This window comes from Rhipicephalus microplus, chromosome X, assembly GCF_043290135.1.
Source record: "Rhipicephalus microplus isolate Deutch F79 chromosome X, USDA_Rmic, whole genome shotgun sequence".
Lineage (NCBI taxonomy): Eukaryota > Metazoa > Arthropoda > Arachnida > Ixodida > Ixodidae > Rhipicephalus > Rhipicephalus microplus.
In genome coordinates this window covers 122,297,769-122,325,013 of record NC_134710.1, presented here as the reverse complement: position 1 = coordinate 122,325,013, position 27,245 = coordinate 122,297,769, and the positions used below count along the sequence as shown (strand labels likewise).

General features: G+C 46.0%; 1 protein-coding gene across 3 annotated transcripts in view; it reads left to right on the top strand.

Moving 5' to 3' along the window:
* Positions 1 to 27,245, top strand: part of LOC119185371 (uncharacterized) — a 120,369-nt gene that overhangs the window by 30,231 nt on the left and 62,893 nt on the right. For all 3 annotated transcript variants that reach the window (XM_075877555.1, XM_075877554.1, XM_075877556.1), the window contains one exon: positions 3,878 to 4,035. In XM_075877555.1, the coding sequence (XP_075733670.1) occupies positions 3,878 to 4,035 (158 nt within the window). The remainder of the gene's footprint in view (positions 1 to 3,877; positions 4,036 to 27,245) is intronic.

The window sequence follows — 27,245 nt, the reverse complement described above, 5'->3', positions numbered from 1 at the left end:
TGCTTAAAATGTGTTGCACAGCCCCTTTGAATTTAAAGGGAAGCTTCGCGACAGAGTAAATTTATTCTGTACAGGTGCTTTCACGGCTTAGCATTGCTACACTGCAGAAAAGTTACCCTTACAGGCAGTTACATGGGGATTTATATAGAGCTGTTCGTTCCTATCGAATACTTCGAAATATTCAATAACTTAAATTCGAATTGAAGCAAATTTTAATATTCGCTCAAGCCTAGAAATCATACAGCATTTCGTACCTGAAATTTGGGCAGGAACTATGAAAAACCAGATGCACAAGATTTTTAGGATCCTCAATTTCAGATATTCTACTAGGCATATTTGTAACTTCAACTCGAAAAGAGCACACCCTTGTCTGCCCCATCTGTAAGGCTTCCACAGAACTTGAAAGATGAGGAGAGGCTGTAGAAATAAAATATTTGCCTTTCACATGTAAAGTGTTGTCAGTAACACTTTGGTTGCACCAAATCATCTACTATGAACCTTTAAGACGAACTCTGTTAAGACGAATTATAGCTTATAGCTTAAGATGAACAACACGGGAGTGTTTGTTTGATTTTCCATAGACTCAATGCAAAAAAATCTGCTTAAGACGAACCGCGTAACAGGCCTCTTCTGTTAAGACGAACTCTCGTAGCGACTGACATCGACGGGGATTCTGTGCGTAGCAAACATTATAGTCTTGATGGGGGCATTCAAGCGAACAAGAGAAAACAAAATGGGGGTAAATAATGGGAGAACTTGCTGACACCAAGGCTTAAAGCATATTGAAAGCTAATTGCGACGAGGACTGAGAAAGCAAAATAAGTGAAAAAAAAAAAAGGTTAGCACATGAAGCTGATATCTTCCTCACCCCTAGCCTGTTGGTGGAGAAAGGGCCGGCTTTATCAACAAAGAATGCAACAAAAAGCATTCATCTTTTCGTATTCTCCTCGCGTTCTTCAGTTCCCAAACAGGAGTACAGTAGAGGACAGAACTACACAAGAGGTTGTCTAGACTGGAAAACGCTGAAGAAGGGGGGTGAACACAAGCCAAATGAAAGTGAAAACGTGAACGAAGATTATCTGTCTTGAAACTTTTTGAGCAAGCACACAGCGACACAAAAAGGAAGACGTGGGCGCACGTTTGTCTTCCTTTCTGTGTCCCTGTGTGCTTGCGCAAAAAGTTTCAAAATGTATATGCTCCAACTAGGCCGAATCGCATTTTTGCTGTAGATAATCGGTACATTATAATCACATGAAACGGAAACCACATAGTATGTGGCACTATCACTCCTATCAGAAGAGTCAGATGCATTAACGTCATCCCACAACGATTCTGAGCACATGTTCTGGTCAGTTTTTGTTGTTTTGCATAAATTCCGTGCGCATCGCATGTGTTTCCAGTGAAGTTCTGCAAATTTTGATGCACCATTTTCCTATAAAAGAGCCTGCCGAAGGAAGATCATTTTGCACACTTAATGTAGCTGCGATGTGTCTTGTTTGCGTGCCCCAGGCCTGTGATGGTGAGTAGTGTAAACGGAGGTCTTCAGCTGCATGTCGTTTAGGAAATGTTACTGCAGGCTGAAAATAAGAAGATATTCTAACCTAAAAAAAAAAAGCTTGCCGACTTTCATGAGCAACTTGGAATTTATTGGCTTTCTCAAGGTAGCGGTATGCAATGGAGGCCTCTCAAAAGGTAAACAGCCTCTCAAAAGGTAAACAGCCAGAAAAATTAATTTTCCATTCTTTGAAAAAAAATTGTGCTTGTCTCTGTGTTTTTATCTTTTTCTTATTCTGAAAACAGGGTCGTGCTACATTTTTAACGTTAAATTGTAGTAGCAATTCATTAATGAGCATATTTATTATGAACTAGTGAAATCGAGTACTCCATAAATTAGCCTAAATACTCCAGTTGAAAGCATATTGTTTATCAAGTTGAGCCAAACAAATGCTTTTTCTTGTTCTTTTTCTCCCCATTGTAAGTTCATTTTTCATTCAGTGTTTTGAAGCAACATATTTAGGCATGCTTAACATGCCAGCATTAGGTTTCGAGGAGGAGGGGGGGGGGGACTCCTGATAAGACGAACAAATGATCGTGGTTCCTTGAAGTTCGTCTTAAAGGGAGTCTACTGTACATCAATACAATTCAGTTTCTTCATTGCATCATTCCTGATAAGACAACACCATCCCACGAATGCTTCATCAATCTAGCCCAAAGATACACATTCATGTCGCTATCTCATAGGAGTATGCTCAGGAATCCTCTCCAATTTTTTTATTGCAATTTTGCTTCAAAGTATTCGAAAAACATTCTGGAGTCATTTAAGAAATATTGGAAAAATATTCTGTTCGATCTGCAGTCAAGGTTCAGTATTCGAATTCGCTTGGCACACAAAATTTTGCATTCACACAGCTGTACTTGTAACCTAGGCTTCTTGTGACATGCATGCAGAAAACAAACATAGTATTTATTCTGGTTTTGTACATTATTGTCAGTTCACCCCTTTTTTTTTCCTTCAAAGGCCCCGACCCACCTAATTGATTCTGTCTGGCTCCCGCCCTGTCGGCTTTATGCAACTCGGCTTTGCCATAACACGGACCTCCACCCCAAAAGGTTGCCGACCCTTGATTTATGGTATTCTGACAGCGACACTGGCAGTACTCATATCTTAAGCCACTGTTGCATATACTAAAACAAATCACCCTGCCGCGGTGGTCTAATGGCTAAGATGCTTGGCTACTGACTCACAGGTCACGGGATCGAATCCTGGCTGCGGCGGCTGCAATTTTGATGGAGGCAGAAATGCTGTAGGCCCGTGTGCTCAGATTTGAGAGCACGTTAAAGAACCCCCAGGTGGTCAGAATTTCCGAAGCCCTTCACTATGGTGTCTCTCATAATCGTATGGCGGTTTTGGGATGTAGAAACCACATATCAATCAATAAAGTAAAACAAACGCAAAACCAGAGGAGCTATTAACCAACTAGACCAAGAACTAGGTGGTGTTGGTGTTGGTGATGGTTGTGATGTTGCAACAGGCGGGGTTAGCCTGGCCTAAATGGCCAGCAATTGTTCCGCCTGAACATTTTTTAAATTATATGGGTCCATCAGCAAATGTCCCTCAGCTCAGTGTCTCGCATGAAAGCCATCAGGATCGATTGCACGCTCCTCCTTGTCGCTGTTGGCCCTTCAGAAAAAATTACACCTTGAAATGACCCATACTTGTGATGACCTTTCCGACAGCTGTGTACCATCTCTGTTATTTCACTGTCAAACTGCGGGCACAGCCAAATAAATGTTCGGTGTTGCCGATGTCACCATAAATGGCCCAAACGGGGAAGTGCCTCACCCAGTCTTCAAAACCAATCACTTGACATAATGCGTAACAAGGTGTTAAAAACAGCTCATAATGTTCAGATGTGTATAGGTAACAGAAGAAAAACTGCCTCGTGGTGGCTTGAAACAAGAAAAAATGAAGAAAAAGGAATAACAAATATTTCTTGTTTCAATCTTTAAACATTGACTGCAAATCTATGCTTTAAAAGGCAGGTTATTTCCACTATAGTAACTTTTCAAATTATTGGCTTAAAGCTTAAACTTGCAAAGATTTGTTTTTTCACTGCATATCTGCTGATACGATGGTATCATTTTGATTTCACTTCATGGTTTTGTTTGAATTGTGGCTTTATGAATGTATGTTATGTTGGTATATATTTAAATTGCTTACAAATGTACAAGTTTTGTAAATTTTTCAGCAGCTGTTAGCACATAATGTCTACATTAATTCCGGTTTATGTATGCATCCTCAGCAGTATAACTTAGAAATGAAGTAATGTCACTGATTGATTACACAAGTGCTTAGGCGACGCTTATCTTCCTGTAGTTGCTGAAGGACAAGAGGCTGGCATGGATCCTGCCGTAGCGTGGAGAGCATTTTCGTGCATTGCAGACTTTTTGGGTGCAATGGCTGGAAATATTAGATGCTTGCAAAGCGGTCCTGGAGACAACAAGACCTGGATGCGTGCTTTCAAGTTGCTGGAGGTGAGAGCGTACAGCTGCATTTTGCTCTCATTGCTCAAGTTTTTTTGTGCAGTATAGATGGGCGACAGTTTCCAAATCTGAAAAACCAAATGATCGTGTGACAACTACAAGGCGACATGTCCTGTTTCGTTACTCATAGCGTCGCTCGTCACTGTCCTAGTCATTTTCACGTTTATGGGGTTTGGCCTTTTCATAAGTGCGAAAATTCAGGCGACAGTGACAAATGATGCTATGAGCACAAAACAGGACATTTGTGTGACCTGTCACCTGGTCATTCTCGTGTAATCGCTCGTCAAATTTATGTAACGTTGTTTCCAAAGAAGGCTCCCAAGGCACAGCCAGCTCTGAAGTGTTGTAACTATACGTGAGTCCCCCAGAAATGAACCTTCGATTGTCAGCTTAGTCAGGATAGGAGCTCCCCCTGGCAGCCACATGTTCCACCTTCTCAAATATGCACGAGTTGTGTTTGCTTTCATGAGCATTGTTAGCACAAAACCTTAAGGGAACCATGAACCACCCCTTAGGCTTGGTGAAAAGGCACATTTTTCAGAAAGCAGACACTACCATGTACTACAGCTAAGCCAAATCTTGGAGTCGGCATGGCCAAACAATTTAGAAGCAGCGCTCGAAGTTGCCATTTTCTCAGGCACTTTCCCTTTGTACAAGAGCTTCAAGTATACCTTGATTGGAGGAGTAGCCCTCACAGATTGTGACGTGCACACACACACACATGCACACACACACACATAAACACACGCATGCACGCACCAGACTCAGAGATTATTTCAGGCCTTAATTAATGTGCCAATTCAATCAAGCAGAACCAAAAATTGGCATTCTGGAAATTATTTTTCAAAAATAACTGGGGATGTAAATTAGTAAAGAGCTGCGAGCTCAACACAAATAACATTGGTTCACTGAACTGAGGACCTCTGGCATAGCAATGGTATATGGTTTCATGCCAACTTGCCGGAAAAAAGTAGGTGAAATATCGGTGTTTTTTATATTACACGAGACCTCTAATGCACTACTAACGATTAAAATTTGGCTGGCAACGTAAAAAAACAAGGTGAACTTTCACAAATTTACGAGCATTTATACCTTTAAGCTCACGCTCCTGTCATGTTCTCCTGAGGCAGCACACAGACGAGGCTCAGTTCAAATGCCGACTGGCCTATGCAGCCAGCAGCAAGTTTATTTCAATAATTATAAGAACGATAAAAGGCGCCATTCTGTGGCGTTATGTGAAACTGCTTAGGCTGATGGCAGCAACATAACATTCCTTCCCTCTTTCACAAAAAGAAGCACAAGAAGCGAAAGAACAAAAAAAATAACAAGAACAACAAGTGCTACAATGGGCAAGCAGAGAGTTCAGCTCGACTGCTGGGGCACATAATGCATAACAGGTTTCCGCACTCGCGAGCTGCGGCAAAGTGGAGTCTGAGAAAGGGCCTCTGGCTTCGGGGCATCTACCGGCGCACTGGCACAACCACTCAGATCGCTGGTGACACATGTGTCCTCGAATTCCCAAGATGATACCCCCGTAGTGGCAGTAGCACCAGTGTTCTCTGTTGGTGCGTAGGACGTGGCAGCACCTGCAGCATCCAGAGGCACAGCTGCTTGCACGCTTGTAGCATCTGGAGGGTCTGTGTGTGAGCGGCCAGAGTACTCTGGCAGCTCAAGCTGCCACGGCACCGCTCACACATGATCATGATGCGATACCAGATGGCTGCCGTTTCCATTGGCAGCCATCTGGTAGTCTTAACACTGCCGCATACCCTTTGTCCGCCTTTATCGTTGCCAGTACCCAGGCAGGACCTGGACGAAAATTACGAGCGAAAACAGTCGTTTCTGGTGGTGTGGCTACGACTCCTGCCGATCCTCTGTTGACCCGGAGACTTTGAGAGATCTGTTGAGACATCACCGTGGTCTGTAAGTCAGGCCAAAGTAAATTCATTGCCGTTTTTAACTTCCAGCCCATGAGAAGTTCAGTGGGAGTACAACCTGTTACTTCATGCGGAGTGGTCCGGTATGTGAGGGAAATTATCGCTATCTGTACGTGCAAATCATCCTCTGGCTGCGCTTTCTTCAGCTTCTGTTTAATGGTCTGTACTGCACGCTCCACTGCTCCATTGGAGGCTGGGTGATAAGGTGGTACAAGAATTTGTCGGATGCCGTTTTTACGCAAGATCTTGTATTTTCACTCACCAACGCTGGACCATTGTCGGATATGACTACATCAGGGAGTCCGTGAATAGCGAACATTTTTCGCAGGCAACTAGTAGTGGCTGCAGTTGATGGGCTGGATACGGGGAACACTTTTATCCACTTCGAGTATGCGTCAACCGCTGTGAACAAGTAAGCATTCCTTAGTGGTCCAGCATAGTCTACATGAATCCGGGACCACGGTCTCTCCGGGAATGGCCATGGCTTGATTGGCACCCGTCTCGGTAATCGCTGATTTTCTTGGCAGGTGCAGCATGCCTGCACAGCTGTTGTGACATCATCATCTATGGCTGGCCACCAAACATGGCTACGGGCCACTGCTTTCATTTTCGCCACTCCTGGATGCCCTTCATGTAGCAGTCGCAACACGTCAACCTGCATAGACGCAAGCACAACCACCCTGCTTCTTAGCAGAATGCAATCACTCTGCACATTCATTTTTTGAAGGCGAGTGGCGTATTCTTTTCAAGGAGCTTCCAGGAAAACTCCCCTACCAGCTTAAAGAGCTTTGTGAAGACGTGACAGCAGCTGGTTTTTGCTCGTAGCGGCTGCAATAGCTTGCGCTGGCAGCACTCTGGGGTAAGACCCTTAGAGCATAACAATCTCCGGCGGGTTCTCAATTTGAAAATCAGCTGTTGGAAGCGGAAGTCGGCTCAGGGCATCGACGTGTGGAATGTGACCACCAGGTCTCTTTTTCAACACATAATCACAGTCTGAGAAGAGTGCCCAGCAGAGTAATCGAGGTGAGCAAGACTTTGGGATCGGCTTATTTGCCACCAGAAGCCCCAAAAGTGGCTTGTGATTGGCTGCTATTTCGAATCGCCGTCCCCAAAGGTACTGCTTGAAACATACTACTCTGAACACAACTGCTAAGGCTTCTTTATCGAGCTGGCTGTAGTTTCGTACAGCTGTGGCCAAGCTTGTGGATGCGAAAGCGATTGGCCGCTCTTCTCCCCATGCTTCCGGCTGGGCTAGAACTGCGCCAAGACCATATGGCGGCGCATCAGTTATAAGCACTGTAGTTTTCTTTTGGTCAGAGTGCGCCAATGTCTTCGCAGATGCCAAGAGCTGCTTACTTTCACGGAAGGCTTCCTCCTGAAGTGGTGCCTAGGTCCATGGTGTACCTGGTACCAATAGACCATTCAGTGGATTAAGTACCGCTGGCAAGCGAGGGATGAACTTCCAGTAGAAGTTGATCAACCCCATAAAACGTTGCAGAGTTTTCACGTCTGGTGGCTTTGGTGCCGAGAGGATGGCTTCTACGTTCCTGGGGCTGGTATGCAGGCCTTCAGCGGTGATGACGTCTCCTAAGTACTCAACGCGGTCTTTCATAAATTCGCATTTTGATAGCTTCAGGCGCAAGCCGGCATCTTGGAGGCGCTTGAGAACTTGGCTCACGTTTCTCCAGTAGTCCTTGTCAGTGTTTCCTGTCACCAGGATATCGTCAAAGTAGACAACGACGTGAGGAAGGTCGCTCAGCAAGTTGTCCGATTCCCGCTAGAACAACGTGGGCACTGAAACGACACCAAACGGAAGCCTCGTAAATTGAAACAAGCCCTTCACTGTGTTGGTAGTAACTAGGTCCTGCGACTGCGCATGAGCTTTATTTGCTGGTAAGCGTCCTTCAAATCCAATTTAGCAACTTCTTTCGGCCACACAGTTTGGCGAACAGCTCTTCGATCCTGGGAATCGGATAACATTCAGTCACCGAGACAGGGTTGATAGTGACCTTAAAATCACCACACACGCGTAGTCTACCTTCTTGCTTCACCACTGGAACTACTGGCGCGGCCCACTTGGACGTCTTCACAGAGCGTAGGATGCAATCGTGCTGTAATCGCTGCAACTCTTCGACATACCTGTCAACAAGTGCAAACCGCACTGGTCGCACCTTGAAGACTTTTGGTCTGGCTCCTTCTTGCAGTGATATCGTGGCCAAAACTCCCTTCATTGTACCAAGGTTTTCTGAAAAAAACATCTCTGAATTGTCCGACCAGGCCTTCAACTGTGCTGATTGTTTTCACGTCAAACGGCTTCAAGATGGTAATACCGAACTCTTCCATCCAGTCCCTTCCGAAAAGTGTCGAGCACGCTCCTCTCAGAACTAATAACGGGAAAGTTGCCTCCTGTGCGCCCACATTTACTGTGGCTGACATTTTCCCCAATACTGCTGACAGCTCTCCAGAATAGCTTTTGAGCCGCCCGTCGATATGCTTCAACGGCTCTCCTGGGAACAGAGCATTTCACGTCGCTTATTATCGAAACACTGGCACCGGTGTCAAGTTCTATCACTAGCAGCACGTTATTGACACGAGCTTCAATTTTCATGGGTTCCGGTTCGGTGGCACGAAGAGACCACAAGGTGTATTTTTCACCATGTCTCGGCTCTGTTTCGGGAAGGTCGTTCATGTTGTGCATGGAGCGGAAACCTGTCCCATTCCTTCCATTATTCGCAGCTGTCTGCGAATAACGGTGAGGTGGCCCTTCTGACCGCACTTGAAGCAGGTAGCGTCGCGGTGTCGGCAGCGCGTCGTCTGATGTCTGCCACTGTACTGGGATGCCCCGCCAAGGTGGTCTAGTGGCTAAGGTACTCGGCTGCTGACCCGCAGGTCGCGGGTTCAAATCCCGGTTACGGCGGCTGCATTTCCGATGGAGGTGGAAATGTTGTAGACCCGTGTGCTCAGATTTGGGTGCACGTTAAAGAACCCCAGGTGGTCGAAATTTCCGGAGCCCTCCACTACGGCGTCTCTCATAATCATATAGTGGTTTTGGGACGTTAAACTCCACATATCAATCACTGTACCGGGTGCACATCACCTCCGTTATCTTCCTTGTCAGCTGCTCTACGAAGTTTGCTGACTGTACCATATCTGCAGAAACAGACGGGGCACCAAGCATGTGCGAGTCTTTTCTTGCGGTTTCTATCGCCGTGACAAGATTTTTTGTCGTTTCCAGGTTTAAATCTGCACTTTCCAAAAGGCGAGTCTGCATTCCGGCATTGTTAATTCCGCAGACAATCTGGTCACACATCATTCGCTCGCGCATTGCGCCAAAGTTGCAATCGTCTACTAGCTTGTTAAGTGCAGCTATGTAGTCACTGACGGCCTCGCCTTCATGCCTTTTTCTAGAAAAAACTTGAAACTTGCAACCACTTCCGAAACTTTGGGCTTGAAGTGTGCGCCAAGGGCCGTGAAAATATCTGCAAGTGTCGCATCACTCAGTTTTGTAGGCGACAGCAGATTCCGTAGGAACGAGTACGTTGCTGATACGCAGCTTGACGGGAATACTCCTTTTTTTTTTTCAACCACATCGTTCTCCGCGAAGTAAAGCGAAACATGCTCGTGATATTCAGGCCACTAACTTGTGCTTGCGTCATATGCTTCCAGTCTGCCCACGGACGACATTATTGTTGATTCCAGGCGCAGGTGTTTTCTGCTACGCCCAACTTGCAGATTTTATCTCTCGTCGCCAGCTGTCATGTTCTCTCGAGGCAGCACACAGACGAGGCTCAGTTCAAATGTCGACTGGCCTATGCAGCCAGCAGCAAGTGTATTTCAATGATTATAGGAGTGATAAAAGGTGCCATCCTGTGGCGCTACGTGAAACTGCTTAGGCTGATGGCAGCAACATAACAGTTCCTCGTGAAACGCTATGCTGTGCCAAGAAGCTTAGCCAAACAGCGTGGGGATCCGTGGTGTGCAATGTCTCAGGGAAATTCATTCTGCTCTAGTACAGTATGTTGGTCTTTTTTTTTTTTCCAGTGTTACTGATGCATCATGAAACAGATAATCATGATTTAATCGTTATTTGAAAAATTTGAGGGTTATAATTTTTACTCACAAAGCACTACATAAAAAAAGTCCACTTCAACGCTCATTGTACTGGTGCCGCAGAGCTACTGTTGGCTTGCCCAGGAGCACGGAGGAAGAAATGTTTAGAAAGTGAAACTCCCGTTAGAATGGGCGTCCGCAGGCTTTCCAATAATGTCACATAAAATACAGGCATAACATACTGCGACAAAGACATTTCAGTTGGTGGTGCCTTGCAAAGCAAAGCCGCAACCATGAAAAAAAAAAAAAGTGCTATCAGCCGATGCAGAGCGCGGCCGAACGCACTTCACTCATCCCTGGAGTCCTAGAGACCCTAAACTAGGGGGTTCCTCCCAAGTCGTTTTCCTCCATGCCTTCATGAATAAAGACGTTTTCACTCTCGGGCGCATTGTTGCTTCGTGACTGCAACGAAACGCATGCAACTGCTTCGCTCGTTAACCGAAACGGTGGCAGTTCCCTTTTCTGGCACAAGACACAACCAGGCTCATGAATTGGCACTCTGGCAATATCACATTAGTATCTGGTCACCTCAAGGAGCAGAGTTGTACCTTCGAAATGTTTCTTCCTTCATGTCCAGAGGTGGAGGGGGAGCCCCTATTTAACGGAGAGGGGGTCAAGCTCCCCTGACTTTAAGGGGAGATGCGATTCGAAAAAAAAGTTTTGTTGATCTGTAGCCTAGGGCAATAAAATTTCTTGCTATATATATATATTTATATATATATATATGTGTGTGTGTGAGTGTGAGTGTGTGTGTGTGTGTGTGTGTGTGCTTTTATGCTGATTTCAAATATGTAATTAGTTTTACAGTAAGTTGCACAGTTTTCGTTTTATGGCAGAAAAATTTGTAAGGTACGAGGTCTGTTAGCAAAGTATTCGATTATTTTATTTATTTACTGTTTTTTGGGAGCACCTGATGGATTTGAAACAAGCGCGCCTGTATCAGCGGACCTTGAACCTTCGTGCGTATACATGATTTTTTCCCGCCTACCAATAGCATCATTCGCTGAGACACAGCGTTTGAGTGAGGTAGTGCGCAGTGCTCTTGTCGGTTTTTCATGGCAAGGATAATGGCGAAGCGACTGGAGCAGCGCCACTGCATCAAATTTTGCCAGAAACGGGGCGATAGTCAAGGGGAAACCATTTGGAAGATCAAGACTGCTTTCGAGGATGACGTTATCAGTAGCACCTGCAGGTCACGGGATCGAATCCCTGCTGCGGGGGCTGCATTTTCGATTGAGGCGAAAATACTGTAGGCCCTTGTGCTCATATTTAGGTGCACAATAAAGAACCTCAGGTGGTCAAAATTTCCGGAGCCCTCCACTACAGCGTCTCTCATAATTATATGATGGTTTTAGGATGTTAAACCCCACATATTAAACAATCAATCAGCTATGAGACGCACACAGATCAAGGAGTGTTACAACTGGTTTGAAGACAGCTGCACATCAGCGGAGAGCGAGCCACGCTTCAATCGGCCATCAGCATTCCGAAATGACCAGGTCATTGCCGAAATGAATGCTGTGGTCGTGTGGGACAGTCGTATGACTATACGGCAAATTGCATAAGAGGTGGGCATCAGCACATTCTATTATGACCGAAGATTTGGCCATGAAGGGAGTTGCAGTGGAATTAGTGCCGAAACTGCTCACGGTAGAGCAAAAGCAACTTCATTTTGTCTTGAAGTCTCACAGATCATGCTGGATTTCACAAACAGTGACCCTAACTTCATGAACACCATTATAACTAGTGACGAGTCTTGGGTGTACGTGTACGACCCGGAAACCAAATTCCAGTCATCACAGTGAAAGCATTCCACGTCACCAAGACCAAAGATGGCCCGCCAAGTGCACAGCAATGTCAAAGGGATGCTGAGTGCTTTCTTTGACTCCCGCGGTGTGGTACACCGCAAGAACACAGCCCAGGGTCAAACGATCACCAAAGAGTACTGCAGGGAGGTCCTCCATCACCAACGTAGTGCTGTGTGGCGCACGAGACCTTAGTTTTGGTCAACAGGAAACTGGCGCATCCATAATGACAATGCTCCTACACATTTCTCACACTTGATTCTTACTTTTTTGGCGAAAAGTCAGACTCTCGTAGTTCAACAGGCTCCTTACTTTCCTAATATGACCCCCTGTGACTTCTGGCTGTTTCCTAAACTGAAGAGGACATCAAAAGGAGAGCCATTTCAGACAAGGGAGGACATTATGGCTGCAATGACAGCTGAGCTATACTCCATTCCGAAAGAGGTCTTCTCAGAATGATTCCACCAATGGCAGCATTGCTGGGAGAAGTGTGTGGAGTCCCAAAGGGACTGCTTTGAAGGGGATTAGGTTTTCTACGCTCCAATTATGCCAGTTTTTTTTTCTTCTACAAAGGTCGGATCATTTTCTAAAAGACCTCGTATGGTTTACTTTGGACACACGTTTTATGCCTGTAAACATTTATGGTTCTAAGCTGTTAGTGGCTCATATTGCTTCACATTAACTGTATAATGCTAATAACTATCATGGAAGTGTGTATAAGACCTTTTAATTGACTCAAAAACTTCTTAAAATTCTTAGAATCCTCAGCCCACACTAATTGCTCGCTTTATGTTTGCCCCGCCACGGTGGTCTAGTGGCTTGGGTACTCAGCTGCTGACCCGCAGGTCGTGAGATCAAATCCCGGCTGCAGCGGATACATTTTCGATGGAGGTGAAAATGCTGTAGGCTCGTGTACTCAGATGTGGTGCACATGAAACAACCCCAGGTGGTCGAAATTTTCGGAGCCCTCCATTACGGTGTTTCATAATCATATGGTGGTTTAGGGACGTTAAACCCCACATATCAATCATATGCTTGCTTTATGTTCGAAATAATCATGCAAGCGATATCAAGTTGCCCCGCCGCGGTGGTCTAGTGGCTAAGGTACTCCGCTACTGACCCGCAGGTCGCGGGTTCGAATCCCGGCTGCGGCGGCTGCATTTCCGATGGAGGCGGAAATGTTGTAGGCCCATGTGCTCAGATTTGGGTGCACGTTAAAGAATCCCAGGTGGTCGAAATTTCCGGAGCCCTTCACTACGGCGTCTCTCATAATCATATGGTGGTTTTGGGACGTTAAACCCCACATATCAATCATCAATCAAGCGATATCAAGTTTTAAATGAGATACTTGCACCCTTCACATGTTAAGGAATATGTGGGCAAAATTTCTTCTAATCTGGCTATCAGAAGTACCAAAAACATGTCTAAATTCAAGAAGTTGCCAAAAAAAAATAGATCTTGAGAAAAACGCATTTTAAAAGTATAAGTCAAAGCTCATGTATGCGGAAAAGATATGTCTTTTAAAATGAGTTCTTTCATCACGAGAGCTTGCCAATCATCGTTATTTTGAGCATGTGAACTCTTAATGCAGAATGCAAAGGCAAGTAGCCAGTTTAGAATTTCCAGAAGACTCTAGACAATGAACTTTTTTCAGTTTTTGGTAGCCATCCTGTGCTCTTTGAAAGCAGTTATAACCTACTTTGAGTTTAGTTACAAGCTTCAGTTGTTTTGTCATGAAATAAGAAAAGCTACACTTTTGACAGCAAATAAAAACGAAGAATATGTAATTTTGAAAAAAAAAAACGGCTCTTTCCGACTCGCATCTCCCTCTGCTTGATACTGAGGCCTGTACTCTCTCAGCTGAGCCACCTGCATTTGCTGTTTTTATGTCCAACAGTAGATAGCACGACGAAATTGGCTAAAAGCAGGCATACACCAAGAGCCGCGTTTGTATCAGATGCGCTCTTTCTCATGGAGTGCTGCCGGATGCTGATGCTCCATAGTCTGCTAATATTACAAAATGAGGCATGCTTGCACACTGGAATCGCAGCAGGAACGGTCAATCGTGTTTTGTCGCGCACACTGAAGGTCATGGGACTTGCTGGCAGAACTATACTACTTTCCACTGTGCCATCTCTCCCTGTGTGGCTTTTGGGGCTACCGTCTGGGCGAGAGGAGAAAGCTTGAGAGAAATCTCCGGTTGTTCTTGACAGATTCTTGAAATTTTAGGGACAAAAGATTCGCGTGGCAATGAACTTCAAAACCAGGTCATTAACCATTAACACCGATACAGGACTACTTCTAAATGCAGTTCAGGACCTCTTTAAAGTGATATCTTATCCGATTGTTCCTTACACCTCTCAATAACGTCAAAATATTTCCCTTCCTTACCAAAAAAAAATTTATTTGGTTGTAGTACATGAAAAGTCAATAAACAATAAAATGGAAATGAAATTTCAAATGCAAAGTGAAAATATGTCAATATCATTTATTTACATGTTCATTTTTAAGTTCTTTACACATGTCAGAACAAAGAAGCTGATGTCTAGTGCTGTCTTCATAAAATAACCCAACAATGATAGAGGGATTTTCGGTGTATATGAAAATGCTAGGTGCCTTGGTGCTTTAGATTTAGGTGCACATTGAAGGGCCCTGCGACACACTTTCTTCTGCATTCTGCAGCACTAAAGTTTGTGTAGGGCCGAATACCAAAATGAATGCAAAAAGAATGATCAAAATTGGTACACAGTAACAAAGTTATTCGCTTTCAAACTTCAGAACCCCAGCTGACAACAAGAAGAAATATTCCCTTTCGCACTTCACTCTCCCACTAACGTCAAGGCTGTTTCAAATAATTGCACGTTTATGACAAAGACATACTGGACAACCCACCTCGCGGTGGCCGTTCTGCAGTGCTTCTAGCGTTACTTTACAAATGTTTCCACACTTTCACCTTTCGAAACAGATATCCTTTTTTATCTAAGGAAGTATAGAGGGCACTTTTACAATTTTAGGACACAATATTACAGCCTACCTGGAACCGTATGAATATTATGCGAGACTAGTTACGTTGAACCAATGGAAATGCACGGTCTTTGTCGTCACTCCCACGTGGGGAAGCGTCACTTCCGATCACGAAAATAGCCATCATGTGTCACTCTCACAGGTCAGCAACAGAAAGTGAGACTCACTCAAACTCACTCAAGAAATATATTGCTCTTTATACTCACTCAGAGTCAGACTCGGCAAAATTTTCTTGGGTCGAACTAGAGCTGTGAGCCATCGCCGCCGCCCGTTCTTGCCCATGTCGTTTGCGGTGCTGCCGAAGTTTCGATGGAAATCATGCCGCAGCCACTGCCGCACAATAACTTGCGGCGCGCCGCCGTTTGTCTCATTTCTACCTGAGCGCAGAATCTGGGCATAAAATACGTCACTTCACCGTCTTTTCTGCAGCTTTAAGATTCCTGAGAGTGGAATTTTCAGTGTCTTGGCTGCTCTTGTTTTCGTGTTTGTATGCGCTGCCTATGTAAGGACCCTAAAACAGCTTCTGAAGATACACAGTCGAGCGTGTTATTCTCTCTTGGCATTTTTCGTTCTTTAGGTGCCTTTCCTAATGCCAGCACAGTGGTTCACGTAACATGATTAGGGCGCATACTCTAGAATGGTCCATATAGAAAAAATATCAGTTTTAAATAGTTTTTTTGCCCTGCATTGCAATGCATTCGCCACCCGCCACCCCCATTCTTACTCGCATTTCACAGGTTTATCATGCACGATGAACTTGTGATTTCGTGACATTTTGTGAGTTTTCGATTGTGCAAGTAGAAATAAGAAGAGTGTAGCCATGACGTTCCAAATACTGATAGGCTCAATGCTTAGTGCTGACATTTCACACATGCTTTATGGAGACATAAATGTCGAAGAGCCTGTAAGAATTGTAGTAGCACGGATAATTGTGTTAATTTCTATTGGTTTACCTTTTAACTGAATAGGGGCACGCACATCGACACTAAAAAACTTGTGCGCTTTTTCTTGTTCTAGATTTCTTGTTTGTGTGCACGTCCTTATTCAGTTAAAAGCTCTAAGAATTGTTGTAAAGAGAGTGTAGATTGAAATCGAGATTGAAACCAAAGGAAAAGGCTTTGAATTATTTCATTTTACCAACGAATGAATTCTTTACAGCAAAGACAGCGCCGCTCTCCATAACAAAGGCCTTTCGATGGCTTTTATATATTTTTTTATTGCGAGATGAATTATGTGGACACTCTCGACATGCTTTCATCATGCCTTTCATGTTCAGTATAAAGCCCAAACAAATTACTTTTGTATGCACACTGTATGATGTTTCCACATCTCATGAGCACTATAGCAAGGAGCACTGCTGAAGCATAGATGAAACACACTGCCAATCTTCATTGCACAAAGTTTGCATGCGATAACATCACTCCACGTGCGATTCCTACTGTCGATTGCTCCTAAACCGAAAAGGAGGCCCGTCTGTTCTTTGCTGGACGAAGCAGTATGAAGGGATACACAGGTAGGAGGCTGCGTGGCTCCATCCACATCTGTGAACTTTGAATATAAGGGTGCAGTCGCGAGTGCAAGCACGTGGTAGCACGCTTGCTATTTCAACAGGAATCAGTGAACGGTTCGTTTACCCTTCTACACGCTATGATATCACTGTACGAACCCTGCTTTTTTTTTCCGGGAGCAGCCGTATACACTAGCGTTTTACAGTTTCGCGACATGAGATGGAAAAGAGTTAGCTGCAGCCTAGGTTCATCGTGGTGCTGCGAGCTCCTATCCCACAGTGTGAAATGTGAAGCCGTTGAAGGATTTTTCTGAGCACAATGCTGTTTAAGTCGCCTAAAACTTAGCCTGTTCTACTCAAAGACCTGAGATAGAAACTGTTTTGAATTTTTTTAAAGTTGATGAGTCAAGGATGACACTTCCGTAGTGGACACATTAGCCTCATCTTTTGAGGAACTTTAATGTTGTAGCAAATTTTGCAATGTAGATACACTCCCTTAAAAGTTTTGTGATAATGCGTATCAAGTATGTGCCACACAAATGTGTCAAATGGAACCACATACACCATGCTACCATAAAGATATAATCCATCTCACTCTTCGAATAAAGTGCTTACGTAAGAATCGTCATTCCAAGTGTAATGACAATGCTTCTTGAGTTAATGCATGGAAAAGTAACTAGAAGCTGAAATCAAGAGGCTAAGAACTACTACTTCAGCAATGTCTTTGCTACACTTACGAAAGAAATCCATTCAGGCTCTGGCCCCGCCGCGATGGTCCAGTGGCTAAGGTACTTGGCTGCTGACTCGCAAGTCGCGAGATCGAATTCTGGCTGCAATGGCTGCATTTTCGAAGGAAGCGAAGGTTCTGTAGGCACGTGCGCTCAGATTTGGGTGCACGTTAAAGAACCCCAGGTGGTCGTTATTTCCAGAGCCCTCCACTATGGTGTCTCGCATAATGATTTTGTTACGTGGAAAATAACAGTAGTCAGTCTACAGCCTCAGCGCAGCTGACCGACAACGTCCACTTCTTCACTCTCACACTTTCTTGGGTATGTCCCACTATGCCCTGTTTCATTCAGCTTAAATCACGTAACACGACCCCCGGCGGCAAAAGCGCCGACCCGGCGAGTTTACGGGGCCACAGCAGGAGCAGTATGCTTGAGCCTTGATATGTGGACGATATCCCTTGACAGCAGAGCAGAAGACGTTGATGGATTATCAGGGACAATTTCATATGTAGTGTCGGTCACTTGTCTAAGCACGCGGTATGGGCCTGTGAAATGAGAGAGAAGTTTTTCTGAAAGGCCTGCATGTCGCGTAGGGGACCAAAGAAGAACGAGGGAACCTGTTGGAAAGTGTTCGTTGCGATGCCGCTCGTCATAACGATGCTCCTATGAGTCTTGGGGCGCCATCAATCTGCTGCGGGCTAGCTGACGAGCATGGTCAGCTCGGGTAATAGCGTCGCGTGCATATTCAGAAGTAGACGGCGCAGCGGCTGGTAGGAAGGTATCCAACGGCAATGTTTGTTCGCGTCCAAACAGAAGGTAAAATGGCGAGTACCCAGCAGTGTCATGCCGGGAGGAATTGTATGCGAACGTCACGTAGGGTAGTTCAAGGTCCCAATCACGGTGGTCGGCCGAGACGTATTTCGATAGCATGTCTGTCAGGGTGCGGTTTAAACGTTCTGTAAGCCCGTTTGTCTGGGGATGGTTTGATGTCGTGAGCTTATGTTGGGTGGAGCAGGAACGCAGGATATCGTCAACCACTTTCGAAAGGAAGATACGGCCTCGGTCTGTCAGCAGTTGACGAGGGGCTCCATGCACTAAAATGAGATCGCATAGTAGAAAATCAGCTACGTCTGTAGCACAGCTTGTTGGCATGGCTCGCGTAACTGCGTAACGGGTCGCGTAATCCGTAGCCACCGCGACCCACTTGTTTCCGCAGGCGGATGTTGGGAAGGAACCGAGAAGGTCTAAACCAACACGGAAGAATGGCTCCGATGGGATGTCGATGGGCTGAAGATATCCAGAAGAGAGTCCCGACGGCTTTTTGCGACGCTGGCAAATTTCACAAGCGTTGACATAACGACGTACAGAGCGCGAAAGGCCAGGCCAGTAGAAGCGGCGGCGCACACGGTCATATGTGCGAGAGACAGACACCAAGGTGACCGGCGGTTGGCACGTCATGGAGCTCGCGTAGGACTGTGGAGCGCAGGTGGTTTGGTATTACCAGAAGTAGGTCGTGACCATTGGGCGATAAATTACGCCGATATAAGGTGCGGTCTTTTAAGGTAAACATGCGAAGAGAAGCGTCTTGCGGTGAAGATTCGAGCTGTTGTATTAGGCGGCTGATATCCGGATCGCGACGCTGCTCGTCCCCGAGATGAAGCAGCTGGGAGACGGAAAGGACGCAACCCACAGAATCAGTGCTCGTCGGATCGCAGTCGGCCACAGGGTAGCGTGACAGACAATCCACATCTTTGTGCAGTTTTCCTGATTTATACACTACGGTGTAAGAATACTCCTGGAGGCGGAGTGCCAAGCGGGCGAGACGACCTGTGGGATCTTTGAGGGAGGCGAGCCAGCAAAGAGCGTGGTGGTCGGTAAGAACTATAAATGGTCGGCCGTATAAGTAAGGACGAAATTTCGCGACTGCCCACACCAGCGCTAGGCATTCGCGCTCTGTGATGGAATAATTACGCTCCGAGGGGGACAGCAGCCTGCTGGCATAAGCTATCACGCGATGCTGCCCACGTTGTCGCTGAGCCAACACAGCGCCTATTCCGTAACCGCTGGCATTGGTGCGGACTTCGGTCGGTGCCGTAGGGTCGAAGTGAGCCAGCACAGGAGAAGTGAGCAAAGTGGTCAGGTCGGAGAATGCTGCTGCTTGCGAGGGACCCCAGGTAAACGTCTCATCTGGTTTGAGTAAATCTGTTAGGGGCCGAGCGATTTCCGCGAAGTTCTTGATGAACCGCCGAAAATAGGAGCAGAGCCCCACAAAGCTGCGGACATCTTTGGCAGTTTTTGGCACAGGAAAGTCCTTCACAGCTCGAATTTTTTCTGGGTCAGGCTGTACGCCGTAAGCGTCAACAATATATCCAAGTATTGTAATGCGACGGCGACCAAACCGGCACTTGGATGAATTCAGCTGAAGGCCGGCGAGACGGAAGACATCAAGAATTTTCGACAGTCTCTCAAGGTCGGCTTCAAAAGTGGGAGCAAACACGATCACGTCATCCAGATAACAAAGACACGTAGACCACTTGAATCCATGGAGCAGGGAGTCCATCATTCATTCAAAGGTGGCGGGGGCATTACATAGGCCGAAAGGCATGACTTTGAATTGGTAGAGGCCATCGGGTGTTACAAAAGCCGTCTTCTCTCGGTCCATGGGGTCCACAGCAATCTGCCAATAACCAGAACGAAGATCGATGGAAGAAAAGTAGGCGGCACCATGGAGGCAATCAAGGGCGTCGCCAATGCGGGGTAGAGGGTATGCGTATTTCTTGGTGATGTTGTTAAGGTGGCGATAGTCCACACAAAATCGCCACGATCCGTCCTTCTTTTTAACTAATACCACCGGGGATGCCCAGGGACTGGAGGATGGTTCATTAATGTCCTTCGCTAGCATCTTGTTCACCTCCTTCTGAATTATGCTCCGCTCAAAAGCAGACACTCTGTAGGGACGGCGGTGAACAGGGTTGGCATCACCTGTGTGTATGCGATGCTGGACAAAGGACGTCTGCCCTAGAGGTCGGTCGCCAAAATCGAAAATATCCTGGTAGGCCTCGAGAAGATGTTGTAGGGCTTCAACTTGCGGAGGCGGAAGATCAGTGGTGATCATGTCTACAATTTGACGGCTGCCCAAATGTGTTGCGAGTGATGTGCGCTGCGGTGAAACAAGGGTGTCTAAGGCAAGCACTTCAATTTGTGAATCGAGCAACGGACACAGGTGGGCCACGGAAATGCCTTGTGGAAGCACATGATTCATGTAGTCGAAATTTACAAGTGGTAGACAAGTTTTGTTATCCGTGATGCTGAGCACCGTATAGGGCACTGCAACATTGTGCGCAAGGAGTACGTCGGTGAGAGGCGTAGCGTAATAGTCACCGTCGGGCACAGCTGGTGAGCACAGAAAATCGACATACGTCATAGTTTTGGAGGGCAGGTGAACAAAGTCACTGCATTGTAATCGGCATGTAGGTTGGTACGGGGCGTCACTGATTTGTGGCAGCTCTAGGCGGAGCACACCAGTGGAGCAATCAATCAGAGCAGAATTGGCGGCAAGAAAATCAAGGCCTAGTATGAGGTCGTGGGGACATGTTGCAAGCACGGTAAAAAGGACGACCACTTGATGACCGGCTACGGTAAGTTGAGCTGTGCACATACCGACGACAGGGACTGTTGCGCCATCTGCAACTCTTACGACACTGGTCAAGGGGGGTGTAAGGACCTTCTTCATGCGACCACGAAAACGCGAACTCATAATACAGACGTGAGCGCCCGTATCTATCAAAGCTTCAACAGGTGTGCCATCAACATATACTTCCAGGGTGTTCCGGTTCAAACGTAAGGGCAACAGAGGATTTTTGGGTAAGGTCGACAGGGCAGCTTCACCTCCAGAAGCTGCGCAGCCTAGTTTTCCGGGGACATGCGGCGGTTAAACGATGGCGAGGGAGAGCGGCGACGCGTATTTGAACGAGAAGGGCGGCTTTGAGGCGGTGGCGACGACGGGACAGGGTGGCCGTAGTCTGCAGGGGCAGTAAATGCTGTAGACTCAGTGCGGGTCGGATAACGGTGGTTTGGTGGGTGGAATGAGTTTCTGTAAGCGGGGTACGAGCCAGAAGACATAGATGGCCATTAGCTGCGGCAGTAACGAGCGATGTGTCCTGCGCGACCACAGCGGAAGCAGATTGGCTTATCATCAGCTGTTCGCCATTCAGACGGGTTCCTGGTTCGAATAGAGTATGGGCGGTGATGTCTGCTATCGAGGGACCAGTATTATCCAGGGTAGGTGCAGTGGACAGGATACCAAGGTTAGCGAATTCCTGGCGGACAACAGCCTGGATCAAGGCGACAGTGGCCGTTGAGGCGTCTGGCAACGTCGGTTTCTTGGCAGCCGGGTAAGCGGCCTCGAGTTCACGTCGGACGATGCGGGTCACGTCTTCGGTCGTAGACGGATGACAAGGAGTGGCTTCGCAAGACGACGTTGCCGCGGTGTTGGGTAGGCGCTGAAACTGCTGCAAAATGCGTCGACTCTTCGCCTGCTCGAGACGGCGGCACTCTTTGATCACGGCGTCGATGGTCGTTACGTTGGTAAATACAAGCAGGCTGAACACATCGTCGGCGATTCCTTTTAAAACTTGCGAAATCTTGTCGGCCTCAGTCATGTTGGGATCCGCCCTTCGACACAACGCTAAGACGTCTTGAATATAAGTCAAGTAGGGCTCAGTGGACGTCTGTGTACATACGGCCAATTGCTTTCGGGCATCAAGCTGTTGACCGAACGGGTTGCCAAAGAGGTCGCGGAGCTGCTGTTTAAACATTTCCCAGCTTGTGATTTCGTGCTCATGGGTCTCAAACCAGATGCGAGGGGTCTTGTCAAGATAGAAAATGACATTCGCAAGCATAACGGTTGGGTCCCAGCCATATTGCTTGCTAACGCGCTCGTACATACTGAGCCACTTGTCCACATTCGCGTTTTCCTCTCCAGTAAAGGTACCGGGATCACGGGGTTGCGTTAGGGCGACGTACCGGGTTGCTGTTGTCTGAGGTAGGTGGGGAAGCCGTATCCTCACCCGGAGCCATGGTAGCAGATTTAAGGAGGCGTCCACTGCGTAGCTCCGTTGTCAGAAGAGTACCCAGCATCTCCATCAAAATGTTGCGTGGAAAATAACAGTAGTCAGTCTACAGCCTCAGCGCAGCTGACCGACAACGTCCACTTCTTCACTCTCAGTCTCAGGCACCTTTCTTGGGTATGTCCCACTATGCCCTGTTTCATTCACCTTAAATCACGTAACAATATAGTGGTTTTAAGACGTTACGTCCCACATATCAATCTATCGTCATCCAGGTTCTAGAGGTCGATTACTCCTGCATTGTCTATGCCCTCATTGTTTATTCTTGATGGCTAATCCTCCTCTAATCAGGAAGCCATAGCAAATGTTTTTAATAGTTACTTCATATCTGTTTTTTTTTCTACCGATAATGGCATCACTCCTTCATTTTCCATGTGCAACAAACGATTTGCTCTTCCTTATCAGGAACTGAGCTCCTCTGAAGCACATAACCTAATAGTAATTATGAGGTTACGATACGCTCTGGCCCAGATAGTATGCCAAATATATTTCTAGAGTGGTACTCAGGAAGTATGCTAATTATCTTACTGTAATATTTTAAAAAGTAAATCTCTGCAACAATTTTTCAACTGCGAAAATAAGAAAATGTCATGCTCTTAATTCCGGAAACAAGCAAATAGTAAATTATAGGCAAATATCTTTGCCTTCTATACCAGCTCCCCACTTATGGAGCATATAATCAACGGATACTATGTAGAATACCTAAATGCACACAACCTATTTTCCCAATGGCTACACAGTTGCTTCAATTCACCCACGACATTGTTGCTTCCCTTAATGACCGAAGACAGATTTATGCCATATTTATTCACTATTTTAAGGATTTTGACATGGTTTGCCCTGCCAAACTTCTAGCTTCTTTACAATTTTGGCGACAACAAGCTGGTTGATTGGATAGCAAATTTGTTGCAATCGCGCTGAAAATCTGTTACGTTTAACTACGCGAAGTCATCTGACATGTAGATCACATAAGGGGTGCCCTGAGGCTCATTTCTTGAGCCACTTTTGTTTATTATATGTATAAATGACGTAGCCGAGATTATCAGGAACATCCAAATTAAACTTGAAAAGTATGCAGACAACTGCATCATCTGTAAAGTCATGTCTAATACTCAAGATCAAGATGCACTAATTACTGTTTTTTTGTCATTCTGGAACAGGAGTGAACCATGGAAATTGTCTAGAATAACTGTAAAAACACTCTAGTCCCGAGCTTTTCAAATATGAAAGGGCCCCTTCATTTTACTTATACTGATCACAGTGTAAGTCCAGTAGGTGTCACAAAGTTTGAGTACGTTGGTGTAACGCTCCCAAAAAATTTAAAATGGCACAGTATTTCTGAACAGTACAAGATCTTCGAAAACATTGGTATCTCTGACGCACATTAAGCAACTAGGCAGAAGGATGCGGGCTGACAATGCATAAGATTTTGGCCACACTTGAATTAGGGTTGGTTGTTTTTACGATTTGACCACACACATGACATAGCTATGTGAGAATCTATTAAAAAAGAATTGAGGTTTATATTTTGCCGCTATAACCATCGTTTCTTGTGTACACTTCAAATGCGCATGTTTCATCGCTGCAGCCGCGCTTGAACATAAGCGCACTTGCAGTCCTGTCATCATCCTGCATAAATAAGATGGTTCACACTGGTTCCAGTGTTCTAACACCCATATCCTTCGTTGCATATTCTGCACGCTATACTCAGTGGGTTTGATTCTCTAAACGCTAAGCCCGTTGGATCAGTTAAGAATTGTTTTAGTTTTATTTAGTTATTGTATGCTTTTCTGCGAAACATGCATTTTTTGAATAAGTTTATAAGTACCTGCGTAGACTCGATTCTGAACAATTGGAAAAAGAGAATTGCATTAAATTGTATTTTTAAAAGTGCTGAACATTAGTATTTACACCTGCTATGCCTCAAAAACTAAAAGAGCAGTATTTATAAATAACCATTAAGACATGCTGCTGTCACTTTAACTGCTTCACCTTTTCGGGGAAACAGATTTTATTTTTTCAGAGTTCAAGTTCGAGTTGCTATCTTCACCAACTCTTAAATCGCGATCCTAGACCCCCCCCCTCGCTCTACTCACGCCACGCCGCCGATCTGATGAACCCCACGCCGTTGACACGCCGCTGCCAAAAGCCGGCAATTTCGGTAGCGGCGCACAGGTTTGGGTTGAACTCACTCGGACTTGCGCTCACAAAAAATTTCAACTGGACTCACTCGCACTCACACTCAGGAAAATATTACTCACTTGGGCTCACTCAGGCTCAGGCTCACGGTTCGATTTCAGTCTTAGTGAGACAAAGGAAGTCGAATCATGAGTGAGTTCGCCGACGTATGGTCACTGTAGTAGTCCGAAAACTCTGTGGTTTCTCGAGGAATAAAATTATAACAGCACTTTGTTTTTGGCATTGCTACTTGTGCAACGATATTGGTGCATTCCACGATTCAAGAAGTAGGGATGAAAACATTATGTTGCAGGGCCCCGTTAGAGAACCCGAGGTGGTTGAAATTTCAAGAGTCTTCCACTGTAGCGTCTCTCATAATCATATCGTGGTTTGGCATGTTAAACTTTAATAGATCATATATTTTTTCTTAGCTGGTTTTATCCTGTGCTGTTTAGGATCACCTATAGAATAAACTGGCACCCAGTGCTTTCATTTCGGTTGTCTTCCATTTCAAACACTACCGTCTTGCAGCAGCGTCACAATGGCAAACCAACTGGGTCACATGTGAAACAGATTGAATGTAGTCATGTTGGTTGTTTGTATTGCAAGGTGTTCAGGCAGCAGTGGCCTAAAGGACACCTGACACCAAATTTGGAAACTCGAGATGCTTATGTCCCAGATGCTTAGATCACGAGTGACCAGCGTTCCTTATAAGATGTTTCGATTCGGTTTTAAAGTAAGGTTCAGTGCTAATCTGAGTTTTCAGCCTCAATTGACATAGCTCTAATTTGATGTAAGCAAAGGCCCTGCATGACGTTCTACAAGTAAGGCTAGTATTGTCGACGTCAAAGAACATTTGCAGGGTGCGCACAATACCTCAACTGGGGCCCGGCGAGGACTATTGTTAGTTACCCTTCTCGCTCTGTTATCAGGCTGCACTCTAAGTGGTTTTAGCTGCTTCCGCCAGGAATGCTTTTTTTTTCCTCAGGGGTTAAAAGCACCCACATCATTTCGTTCTTCACCGCCCACGAGTCCACCAATTTGAAAACGGCACATTCATTGTCACCGAAGCTTGAGTGCATGCGGTCTCAGGGGCTCTCCTGCTGTAAGGCACTAGTTTCTTATGGTCTGTAGGCAGGCATTTCAAGCTGATGCAAAATTGTTCTGAATTAATGAAGCTAGCATTAATTATACAATACTGTAGAACATTTATGATTCAATTTTGGGGTTACCAGATACAAAACTACAAGTTACTGTAAAAAAGTCCTGAACAAAATTTTCGCTGTCATGGTTCCTTTGACCCCGCAGGGGCGCCTGCGCAAGTAGGCGTTTGGTGTGTAGCGACACCACGGACCCGAGCTAACGGGGGAGTTTCTACTCCCTCCCACGCCTAGCCGTGCGTGGCTTTGCCGTGTCCGGGGAAAAGGGGATCCTGCGGGTTGAGCCGACGCTGGGTGATTGGACCGTTAAGGCCCCCCGGAAAAGGCAACACACCCCTTTGGCCCCGGCTTCACGTAGACGGCACCCCTGGGCTGACCCACCCAGGGGAAATCGGCAGTCGCCTTTTCCTATCTCTCTCTGCCTACATCTTCGTCTTTATCTCTCACTATCTATCTGTCCTGTCTTCTACTCTCTTCTATTTACTTCCATTTTTCCTGGCGGCAAGGGTTAACCCTGTGCAAATAGCCTACCTTGGTCTAGGCGCATTGGGTTATGGCAGTGTTGTACGGCTGACGACTGCAAGCTTTCAGCACCTGCAGACTTGCAGCGTCCCCTTGTTGGGCTCCGTGGTGGGTGGCCGCCAACGCTGCTGAACAAAAATAAGACCGGCATGCATGGAGCATTCCCTCTTCTGTCTGATCGTACCGGCCTAAAGCGGGTACGCACCGACGACATGAATTTCTTCAACCAGCCAACAGAAACTTTTCCCCATTTCCACGTCATTTACTGTGAAAAAACTGAAAAGCAAGCCAGGACCCTCTCTCCTTTCCTAGTTTCTAGATGTCTTACCGAAACTCTTGGCACAGGATACAAGGTAACCAAAATGGCTAGTGGAGACCTTCTCCTCGAAATCCGTGACAAAGAACAATTTAAAAAGCTAGACCGTCTTTCAGATTTTGGTGGCATACCAATAACCATAACACCACATAGATCAATGAACACAACTCGCGGAGTGGTATCTGACATGGACTTACTTGACTTGACTGAGACTGAACTTTTGGAGCGGTGGAACAGCCAAAATGTCACTAATGTACAGAGAATCATCATCAGGAGAGATAATAAGGAAACACCGACAAAACACCTAATACTCACATTTGCATCCAGTAAACTACCAGATTCCATTCAAACAGGGTACACAAAGACATCTATCAGGCCGTATATACCAAACCCTCGTCGTTGCTTCCAATGCCAGAGGTATGGCCACGGCTCTAAAACCTGTCGTGGTCGCCAGACTTGTGCACAACGTGGAGTACTAGGCCACGTGTCTGAGAACTGCAAACAACCGCCACACTGTGCAAATTGCGAAGGAAACCATGCCGCATACTCACGCTCCTGCACATACTGGAAAAAAGAAAAAGAAATAATTACATTGAAGGTGAAGGAGAACATTACGTTTAAGGAAGCACGGCAAAGAGTTGCTCCATTCTATGGACCTACATACGCTGATGCGGCGCGTCAGGGGGCACCGCCGCACCAGCCCTCGCCACTCCTTCGGCCCGCGCATACCGAGCCGGCGGTCGTGGCACCTGCCCCCAAGGCGGCTGTAGCCCAGGCTACACCGC